This window comes from Cervus canadensis, chromosome 18 (genome assembly GCF_019320065.1).
Source record: "Cervus canadensis isolate Bull #8, Minnesota chromosome 18, ASM1932006v1, whole genome shotgun sequence".
Taxonomy (NCBI): Eukaryota; Metazoa; Chordata; class Mammalia; order Artiodactyla; family Cervidae; genus Cervus; species Cervus canadensis.
Window position 1 is genome coordinate 12,741,221 of NC_057403.1, and position 10,859 is coordinate 12,752,079.

At 58.8% G+C, this 10,859-nt stretch overlaps 1 protein-coding gene across 5 annotated transcripts; it reads right to left on the reverse strand.

Annotated features, from left to right (window-relative positions):
• Window positions 1–75: 75 nt before the first annotated feature.
• TMC4 (transmembrane channel like 4) lies at window positions 76–10,689 on the reverse strand. Of its 5 annotated transcripts, none has more exons than XM_043436987.1 (15): window positions 10,550–10,689; window positions 9,472–9,685; window positions 7,645–7,732; window positions 6,572–6,804; window positions 6,361–6,482; window positions 3,877–4,024; window positions 3,216–3,383; window positions 2,803–2,966; window positions 2,436–2,553; window positions 2,071–2,168; window positions 1,568–1,751; window positions 1,053–1,183; window positions 794–949; window positions 476–554; window positions 76–373 (listed from the first exon to the last, which is right to left on the reverse strand). In XM_043436987.1, exons 2-15 carry the CDS (start codon window positions 9,574–9,576, stop codon window positions 305–307), a joined length of 1,863 nt encoding a protein of 620 aa, XP_043292922.1. In that variant the 5' UTR covers window positions 9,577–9,685; window positions 10,550–10,689; the 3' UTR covers window positions 76–304. The 5 variants fall into 5 exon arrangements, with proteins under 5 accessions (XP_043292922.1, XP_043292921.1, XP_043292923.1 ...); XM_043436986.1 differs by having other exon boundaries at window positions 7,587–7,732; XM_043436988.1 differs by lacking the exon at window positions 1,053–1,183 and having other exon boundaries at window positions 7,587–7,732.
• Window positions 10,690–10,859: the final 170 nt, after the last annotated feature.

Here is a 10,859-nt window from a genome sequence, read left to right on the forward strand (position 1 = left end):
GACCCACACATTTGATTGGTTTATGTCCCGCTGAAGGCTTTCCCCTAGCTTCTGGACCCGAGATTCAAAAAGCACTTAGCGGCCTCCGCTGTGTTTATTGATACAGTACTAGATTTATTGATACAGTACTAGAAAGAGGTTCACTGAAGGGTCGGGGGACTCAGCAGGGAATCCCAGGGCTGGAAAAGCACGGGGTCTTCTCCAGTTCGCTCATTTTCCAAATGATGTTGACGAAGCTAAAAAAGGATCTGGGGGCAGGTCTGGGGCTGGAAGTGGGACGTCACCCCAAGCCAGGCTGGAGAGGTCAAAGAGCTCTGTTGACCGAGCTCAACGCCACAGCACGCTGTGCCAGGAAGACTTTATTCTGCGCCTCCTGAGAGAAAGGGTAAAGAGAGTGGGAGGTGAGACAAGTCTCTCCCCTGTGTTCCTTTTCATACTCTCCAGGACCCCTTCCCAGGGGCCAGGCCTGGCTCACCGTCTGTATCTGGCGTTTGAGTTCAGAGATGAGGCGTCCATATGAGTTAGCCAGGGCCACGGTATACGCCATCAGGATGCTAGAGGAGATAAAATGGAAGACACTCCCCAAACGTTCTCAGAATATCTTCCACGTAGGGCTTTTTAGAAACCAGGGGTCTGGACCTCCTGCTTCAGACTCAAGGAGTCGAAGCATCCCAGCCCCCTCCTTCCCTCAGACCCAAGAGTTTGGGCCCCCAGCCCACTTCTCTCTCGGAAGCAGGCGGTGGGACCCCAGGTCAGACATTCAGACTCAGACCCAGGAGTCTAGCGCCCTCACCTGGAGATCAGCAGAAGGGGCACAGCAAAAGCCTGGGTACCCAGGAAGAAGAGAAAATTCTGGGCCGTCTGAGGCAGCTTGCAGATAGACTCGGGGATCGCCACCCAGATGGACGACTGACCCCGGAATGGACCACACAGCTTGGAAGGTGGGATCCTGGAGTCAGAGACAGGCAGAGCTCAAGGATGGCGCAAAGTCAGAACCCTGGACAGAGGAGGGTGAACGGTGGGAGAGAGAGGCCGGTGCCTCTCACACTTACAGGAAGATACTATAAAGCACAGGGACGGCGGAGATGGCCAGACCCAGGAGGAGGACCAAGGGGAAAAAGAAATTCACAGTGGAGGCTCGAAAGGTGCGGGAGGCCGGGGAGCAGGTGGAGAAGAGGGTGATCTGGCAGGAGGGGATGAAGGGAATATGAGGCACAGGAATCTGAGCCCCAGACTCTCCTCCACCACCCAGGAGCCCTAATCCCTGGCCCCCTCTCCTCAATCAGGAGCCAGGAACCCCAGTTCTTTTCCACCACAAGACACAAGAGTCCGGGTCCCCCACTTCCCTCAGACCTAACAGTTGGGATGCCCTGGACCCCTCCTCCCACATCCAGGGGTCTGTCCTCCAGACCTGTCCTCTATCAGAATCTCGTAGTCAGGGACCCTGGCATCCTCCCCCACCAGGACCCAGCAGTCACATCCTTAAGTATTCTCCTCTCCCAGAATCCAGAAATCCAAGCCCCAGTACCTCCCCGCCTCAGACCCAAGGCTGCTCCCCACCGCTCACCTTCTTCAAGTAGAAAAGCAAGAGGAACTTCACCGTGTTGAGCAAAGGCAGTAAAGGGCAGAAAAAACTCCCCACCCAGACCACTGTCTGTGCGTAGATGAGCCCCAGCACTTCGTCAGGCACCTGGAACTCCTGGGTCCTCGCAAAGCGGCCCAGCGCCCCGGGACAGAGGCCGCAGAGCAGCCTGAGGGGCAGGGTGAGACCCACGGAATCAGAGGCGGGCGGGCCACGGGTTTCCCCCGCCTTCACCGTCCCGCCCACCAATGGGAAGTGAGTATATCTGGAGGCGGGGAGAAACTTCCCAGACCCGGCGGGGGGCGGGGAGGGTGTGCGTCTAGGGGGCGGGGCTTGAGTAGAGTTATTAATCGTGGCTGTATGGACCGGACTACCAGACCCGTGGAGGGGGCGTGGTCTGAGGGCCTAGAGCAGGGGCGGGGCTAGAAAGGGCGGGGAAAGAGACTACGGGTGCTGGGCGGGGCCACGGCAAGGGGCGGGACTCTCACTTCCGAGGAAACTGGATGAGCAGGATGACTGCCAGGCTGGTCAGCAGGTCAAACAGCAGGAGTTTGTACATCTCCTGTCCCAGGCGGGTCTCCCAGCACTGAGGGAGGAAGAACAGGTCAGAAAGACCTCAGGACCCTGTGGACCCAAACAGCTGAGTCTCCAAATTGCAAGAGTATGAGACTCTATCAATACTTTATCTGGGGGTTCTTTCTTCTTTTTAAAAATCCATACCCCTGTCCTCATGGGGAAGGTATTCTAGCACCGCAAGCTCTTCTTTCCTCCCAAACCAAGAATCTGGAACCCACCGGGCTCTTCCTTTCCTTCAAGGGCCCAGGAGTCCCCCGTCCCGCCGCCGCATCCTCACCGGAAGTTCTTTGTAATTGTAGCCACAGGTTTTGCACCACGCATCGTCCCCGCAAGTGATCTGACTCCAGAGAGAGATGAGCAGGACCGGCAGGGAGACCAGGCGGAGAGACACTGTCCTGGCAAGGGGAAAAGAGAAAAGGGGAATCAACACTGACAGAGCGCCCACCACGTGCCCGGATTCTCCTGTGTGGAGCGTGCTCACAGTCCCCCCGCTTCACAGAAGAAGAAAACTGAGGTTCAGTGACAGGAGGAGTCGGGATCTGAATCCAGATCCCACCGGATCCTGAATCTTGACAATGTCAGTCTCTTATTTGGTAGAACCAATGTCCCTCAGCCAGACCCAGCCCACACCAGGAGTCCAGAACCTGAGTAGGATAAAAACGATCTGGCGAGTCCTGGTGTAGCCCTCCAGGGGGGCAATGAGCTTGAACACAGGTGGCAGCACGAAGTTGACACCGGAGATGAAGATGGATGGAAGGTAATCGACCATGAGCTTCAGCACTGGCGTCCGCTGGATAAGAGGCTTGTCCTAGGAGGGAGGGTGGACCAAGAGAAGAGGCTCTGGGGTCCTGCTGAGGCCATGCTTACCATTATCCTCCCCCAGCCTCTTCTTCCTTCAGCACCCTGAAAGTCCACGGCCAGTCATAACCACCATCGCCACACACACACACAGACCCCAATCCTTCCTCTCTGAGATTCCAAGAATCACAGGCTTCAGTCTCCTCCACCCTTGGAAAGGTAGGTTCCAGGGCCTTTCCTCCCCCAGGGCCCTCCACACCTGCAGCGTCACAGGGGCCTTGGTAGCCCAGTAGATGCCGTAGAAGGCTGCCCCCAGCAGCGCCAGCACCACCAGGTTGAGCAGCAGGCGCACCGACCACAGCCTGGCTTGTTGGCCCAGGGTCCGCACCGCAGCCTTGCGTCGCACTCTGGCTTCCTCCAGCTCTACCTAAGGCCGGAAGAGACGCCCACTCGTGTTCCAGTGCCCCAGGTCCAGCCGGCGGTCCACGCTCAACGGGAACTGATGCTGCATCGGATCTCTAAGAACGTCTATAGTCCTGTCCCAGCCCACCCAAGACCCTCCAGATTGACAATTTAGAATTGACTCCGCCCTTCTAAGGCCCCGCCCAACACATCAAGCTCCTCCTAGGGCCCGCCCAGCACTCCTGCCTGGCCTTTGGCGTTTCGGTTCTACTCTACCCAGCCTTTTCTGGACACGCCCTGCTCTTAACTGCGAACGGATCTAGCTTTTTCCTTGTACCCTTGACCTCAGGCATCCCTGTAGTGGCCTTCAGCCCTTTTCCCTCAAGGCCCGCCTCCTAAGAAGAAAGCTCCGCCCAGCGTCTCTCTGGAGGCCCCGTCCCTGGCCCAGGCCCCGCCCATTCTCTCAACCCCGCCCCCTCGGGTGCCCCCAGCTCACCGGGCCCCACCGCTAAGCGCACCTGCAACTCATATAGGATCAGGCGCTGGCGGAGTCGCACGTGGACCTCCCCGCTGAGTCCAAAGTCCCAGGCGGAGAACACGCGGTGGCTGTAGCGGGTCAGGGCCTCTGACTCAGCCAACAACGTCTGCTTCAGTCCAGACACCGAGCTAAGAGAGGGGAGGACCAGGAAATGGAGTGTAGGCAAGACATCCGTGAACTGGGGGACAGCCCTGCCCTCTGATGGGGCAAATTAGGGAAGATGAACTCTGAGACACAGGGCATTTGGAGAGCGGCTGCCTGATGGAGACACGTCCAGCCACTGATGCCAAAGAGTGAAGAAGAGATTGAGTAACAGACCTGGAGGACCGACACCTGAAAGGAGAGACAGAACCCTAAGAGATAAGACCAGCTCTCCTGAGAGAAAGGAACAGAGACCCCGGAGAGAGATGCAGACGGAAGACTGAAACCCCAAAGTGGCAGAGAGTCCAAGAAAGGGGACAAAGACTCAGTAAGAGAGAAGGAGATGGGAGGTTGGGTTCAGAGACTCAGAGGAAGGAGGGGGCCGGTAAAGAGACTGGGGAGGGGGGGAGATAAAGACCTAGGGAGGGGACAGAAAACCTGAGAAAAGGATTAAAACAGAAAAAGGGGCAAAAAGACTCCACGGCCACCTTCACCACCCCCGTTGCCAGCCCCATCGCCCCCGAGTGCGCCCACCTGCACTCCTTGCTTCCACCTGTGCCCTCTCGCCCAGCCCCTGTTCGTGAGCCAGTCCAACCTTCCTTTTATGGGGATCCATGGCACTCCCACTTAAAACCTACTCCACAGCTTCTCCTCGTTCTTGAATCCTGGGCACCTTCATAGCATAGTCTCCCTGAGACGACCCCACCTACTTCTCCAAGCTCAAACCATGTCCCTCCTCCTCCTCCTCCTCCCCGCCTTTCATTTCCACCTCTTTCCACCACGGGGCCTTTGCAGTCACAGCCTGCGCTGTCTGAAGTGCCCGAATCTTGGCTGTTCACTTGGCTGCCTCCCTGCCACCTTTCCAGCCTAGAGGTCACCTCCTCAGAGAGTCCGCACGGCCACTCCGCATAAAGACGGTCCCCGCGCGTTACTCTGCATCAAAGAGGGCCAGCAAACTATGGCCCTGAGACCAAGTCTTGTTTTTTGTAAATAAAGTTTTACTGGCACAGAGCCATGCCCACTCACTTTCCTACTGTCCACAGTCGCTTTTGCCCAGCAGACTGTAGTGGAGATGGAGATCACGTGACCTGCAAAGATGCAACTACTTCCCACCTGGCCTTCCCTTTTTTACTAGGAAAACAAAAAATTTGCTGATCCCTGCTCTCATTTGTTTTCTATATAGTACAGCTCTCAAACCACAAATACTGATTGGCTTGTTTATTTAACAGTCAGTCTCGAAATTTATCTCCCCTACTTGACTGTAAGCTGTACCCCTCTGGTGTCCCTGGACCCAAGCACAGTGCCTGACATTCTGAGAACACTATATATATATATATAAGTCGTGTTTCTTTCTTGACCCTAGTCCCTTCCTTTGGGAGTCTCGCAGGCTTGCCTGAGTGCCTACTCAACATTCCCTCATAATCTACCGATCCAAAACTGCACCCAGGATATTCCCCGCCCAAAGCCTGCTCTTTCTACAGCCCTCCCCATCTCAAATGGCAAACACCTGGAGTCATTCTTTATTATTTTCTTTAATTTTTGGCTGTACGCTGAGGCATACAGGACCTTAGTTCCCTGACGAGGGGTTGAACCTGCGCCCACTGCAGTGGAAGGCAGAGTCTTAACCACTGGACCACCAGGGAAGTTCCAACACCTGGAGTCATTCTTAACTTCCATCATTCACCACACCCCGCATCCAATTATTAGGGAATCCTGTGGGCTTTAGTCTCAACATATGTAGAGTCTCCCTTTATATAAAGAAGAAAATGGGCCAAAAGCAAGCTATAGTGTTAATACAAATGACGGTGGTTGGGGGCTGGGCAGCTCGGATGATCACCCTCTAACATGCCATACAATCCACTCATTATGGTCTATTGCTTATTACTTGTCTCTCCTGCTAAAATGTCAGCTCCACCAGGGCCAACCAGACTCTGTTGGATTTTTTTTTTTTTTTGGCTCTGTTTTGTCAAATGCCTAGAACAATGCTTGACACATAGTATCTGCTCAGTTAATATCTATCCCTGAGTGAATGAATCACCCGTTCGTTTCCTATTCAACCACTCTCCCCTCCAGAAAAGATGCAATTAATTTCCTTGTTTATTTAATATCTTACCCTCCCCACTAGACTAAGTCGCAGCAGGGAGACATCTCCCATCTTTATCCCTGGCCTGGAGCCAGTCATGAAGCATTTTAAAATCTGACTGCAGTTCAAGCAGAGAGAAAGGGACCCTGGAGCGAGACTCAGGCCTATGGGGGAGGGCGCTCCTCCCACCGCTCCTCCCCGCCACGGTCCAGGGGGTCTGGGTGCAGGGCTGTCACTGACCGGTGAAGGATGAGCAGCAGGTAGAGGAGGCCAATGGCAAAGGCGGCGCACAGGTAGGTGATGGTCAGGTGTGGGCGGGGCGGGTAGAACCCGTAGAAGAGAGGAGACCATTCTAGAAAACCCTGCGGAAGGAAAGGCAGGACGAGGGGGCTCAAGGAGCGGGGCCACCAGGGTCGGGGGTCCCTGAGGCTCCCGGGACCCAGGCACGCACCTCTCCGGAGAGCAAGTTGAAGAGCTCGGTGGCGAAGGTGACCAGGCCGTGGGAGCCGGGGTTGTAGGAGCCGCAGGGCGAGGAGGCGTTCGGGGCAGGGGGGCCCGGGGGAGTCCCCTCCAACCAGGTGGGCAGCAGAACCATGCAGGCCGTCAGCACCGAGGCCAGCACGTTGAGAAGCAGCAGGAAGCGCAGCAGCGAGAAGTAGGACTCGGTGCCGGCGCCAAACTGTCCTGCAGGGGGCAGCAGAGAGGCCGCGGGCTCCGCTCCCGGTCCGGTCCCCGCCCGCCTCCCTTGGACCCGGGGGTCCAGCTCCCAGACCCTCCTCCCTCAGACCCGGGGGTCCAGCCCCCAGACCCTCCTCCCCAGACCCGGAGGTCCAGCCCCGCCTTCCTCAGATCCGGGGGTCCAGGCCCCCAGCCTCTCCTCCCTCAGACCCGGGGGTCCAGCCCCCAGACCCTCCTCCCTCAGACCCGGGGGCCCCGCCCCGCCTCCCTCAGACCCGGGGGTCCAGACCCCAGACCCTCCTCCCCAGACCCGGGGGTCCAGCCCCCTCCTTCCTCTCCCGCAGCCCCGGGGGCCCCGCCCCGCCTCCCTCAGACCCGGGGGTCCAGACCCCAGACCCTCCTCCCCAGACCCGGGGGTCCAGCCCCCTCCTTCCTCAGACCCGGGGGTCCAGGCCCCCAGCCTCTCCTCCCTCAAACCCAGGGGTCCAGCCCCCAGACCCTCCTCCCCAGACCCGGAGGTCCAGCCCCCTCCTTCCTCAGACCCCGGGGTCCAGCCCTGCCTTCCTCAGACCCGGGGGTCCAGGCCCCCAGCCTCTCCTCCCTCAAACCCGGGGGTCCAGCCCCCAGACCCTCCTCCCCAGACCCGGGGGTCCAGCCCCGCTTCCCTCAGACCAGGGGGTCCAGGCCCCTAGCCCCGCCACCCTTAGACCCGGGGGCCCAGCCCCTCCTCCCTCAGGCCAGGAGTCCAGTTTTGCCCCAAGTCGCCAGCCTAGCCCCATCCCCCGTACCCCCGATCTTCTTCAGCGTCCACGCCCAGGGCTGCAGGGAGCGCAGGCCTTCCCGCACCTTCTCCTTGGACCTCCGAATCAGCCGAGTCCATTGGGCCCCTGTGGACCCCGCGCCCTGGGCCACTCGGTCCCTGGCAAGTCTCTGCCTGGGGGTGGGGGTGGGGGCGGAAACAGAGTCAGAGACGGAAAAGCAGGGGCCTAGCTGCCCCAGATGGAAACCATCAACAGGGAGAGGCAACCCAGTGGTTGCACGAAGAAGTAGGTTTCTGTGTATTCCTAACAGGGGATACTCCATAGCAACAAAAAGAAACACATCTAATGCTAAGCATAAGACAGAAAATACACACTGCAGGGTTCAATTTAAGAAGGACCCAGAGCAAGCACAAAGTGTTCAGGGATGCACACACAGATGGCGAAGCTGTGAGGAAAAGCAAGGAAGTGATCCTCTGCGAAAGTCTGGGAAGGAGATGCGGGTGCCCCAGGTGGAAGTTATCTGGATCCTTGCTTTGGGAAAACTCTGTAAGCCTCTGCATGATGTCTCATGCACTTTTCTGTCAGCAAATATCATCATAAAGTTAAAAAGGAGGTAGGTGTGATAGTGTGACTTACAATAAGAAACACATTTTGTAGTGTATGATATCCCATGTGGAATCTAAAAAAAATTGAACTGAGAGTTCCCTGGCGGTCCAGTGGTTAGGACTCTGTGCTCTCACTGCTGAGGGCGGAGGTTCAATCCTCAGTTGGGGAACTAAAAATCCCACAAGCTGCACTGAACAGTCAAAAAATGAAATGAAATGAAGTAAAATAAAAAACCGAGCTCAGAAGAGAGTAGGATGGTGGTAACCAGGGGGTAGAGTAGGTAAATGCTGAAGTTGGTCAAGGAGTACAAACTTCCAGTTAAAAGATGAATGAATTCTGGGAATCTAATGTAGAGCTGGGTGATCATAGCTCATAATGCTGTGCTGTATACTTGAAGGTTGCCAACAGAGTAAGTGTTCTCACCACAGAAAAACAAACAGTAATTATGTGATAGGTGGAGATGTCAGCTAGCAAGACTGTGGTAATCATTTTGCAACATATAAGTGTATATGTAACACTGTACACCTTAAACTTATAAGATGCTATCTGTCAACTGTATCGAAATAAAGCAGGGGGCAGGGAGGACTTCCCTGGAGGCCCAGTGGTTAAGATAAAATAAAAAGAACTATATTATTTGGGCTTTGTCCTATTGGCACAGGGCTCCTAGAGCCTAGAATTTCCTAAGTGGTGAGAGTGTCCTTTTTATGTCTCCAGGTAGATAGTATCAAAGTTGAGTTGCATTGTTGGACACCCAGCCAGAGTCAGAGCATTGCCTGGCATGAGGGAACCTCCCCACACCTTGGGACTGTGCCCAGATTATATAAGGAGCAAGGATCGGTGTCAAGGGTCACCTGAGGAGCAGCCAGGGGCCTGTTCTCAGAAGGGCCTCCGGCTGACTTGCACTGCTGTGCCATATGCATAGTAACTGTGGAACGAGAGACCCGGCTTTCACTGGGTCCTGCCAATTATGCAGCAGGACAGGGGAGAGAAAGACGTTAACAGAGTGGTAGGAGGCAGAGACCGACATAAAGCTCAGAGAGAGAGAAAAAGTGAACCACAGATTTCAGACAGAGGCAGTCAGGCTTGGAGGGAAAAAGACACAAGACACTGGAATCTGGGAGAGAGCACCAGGATCCTGCAGACAGGACTCCTTGGAGCCGAGAAGCTCCAACACAGAAGGGGGCAAGGAGACCCAGAGGGGCGGCTGGGTGAGACCCAGGGACCGACCAGGGACCGAGCAGGGGGCGGAGCGGCCAGCTGGTGGGCAGGGGGCCCAGGCCTGGAGGGGACAGGAAGGTGGCCTCACCTGTGTGCCCGCCTGGCCTGCATGGGCCACGGCAGTTCCCGGGAGGGGCCGGGCTCCGGCAGCTCCTGATGTGAGGCGTCTGGGGAGGTCTGCATGCTCCTCCATGCCTCCTCGTCCTCACCCTCCTCAGCCCCCCAGGGCAGCACCCCAGGGCCTCGGTACCGAAGGGTGGCAGCGCTGGGCAGCTCATTCAGCACAGAGGACAGCGACGGGCCTGGGCAAGGACGGGGCGCTGGGAGGGCCTGGGGTCCAGGCCCCACGCCTCCCCCCTCAGACCTAGGGGTCCAGCCCCACGCCCCTCCTCCCTCAGACCTGGGGGTCCAGGCCCCAGGCCTCCCCCCTCAGACCTAGGGGTCCAGCCCCACGCCCCTCCTCCCTCAGACCTGGGGGTCCAGGCCCCAGGCCTCCCCCCTCAGACCTAGGGGTCCAGCCCCACGCCCCTCCTCCCTCAGACCTGGGGGTCCAGCCCCACACCTCCCCCCTCAGACCTAGGGGTCCAGCCCCAAGCCCCTCCTCCCTCAGACCCGGGGGTCCAGCCCCACGCCGTCCCCCTCAGACCCGGGGGTCTAGCCCCACGCCTTCCCCCTCAGATCCGGGGGTCCAGGCCCCAGGCCGCCCCCTCAGACCCGGGGGGTCCAGGTCCCAGGCCGCCCCCTCAGACCCAGGGGTCCAGGCCCCACGCCCCTCCTCCCTCAGACCCGGGGGTCCAGGCCCCAGGCCTCCTCCCTCAGACCCGGGGGTCCAGGCCCCCATCCGCTCCTCCCCAGACCCGGGGGTTTGGACCCCCAGCCCCAGACACCGCCCCTCCCCGCCCCCCGCCCTCCAAGCACCCAAGCGAGGCCGCTCCCACCTCAGGCTGAGGGGTGGGCTCCAGACTTCCTTCCCCGGCGACTCGTCGGGGCCCCTCCCGCCTCTAGCGCTCTCCGCCTCCCAGGCTCTGGGTCTGCGCACTCCTCCAGGGACCTCGAAGTCCCGGCCCCTGGGTCCCCTCTGCCCCGGGCGGGGCCCCGGTTCTCCGCCTCCCCCAGGCCGTCTCCCCGCCAGACGGACCGGACCCGACCTTCTCCAGGCCCCCCACCTGTTCTGGCCGCCCGGGGTGCCGGCCGCCCCTCCGCGGAGCCCCAGGCCTCCGGGTCCCACTGCGGGCGCTCCTCCATGTCCCGGCCGCCGATCCGTTTCCGTCTCCAGGGCCCCCCGAGCGGGGACCGCCCCGGGCGAGGGCGGGGCCTGAGGCGGGCGCGCACCTGGCCGCCAGGTGGCCCGGAGGCAGTGCCCGCTCCTTCCCGGAAACTTCAGGGCCGCTGCCGGTAGGCCTCCTGGGAGCAGGGACCCACAGAGGCCCGGGCGGTGACACCTCGCGGCGGGATGCTGGAGGTATGCGGTCCCCC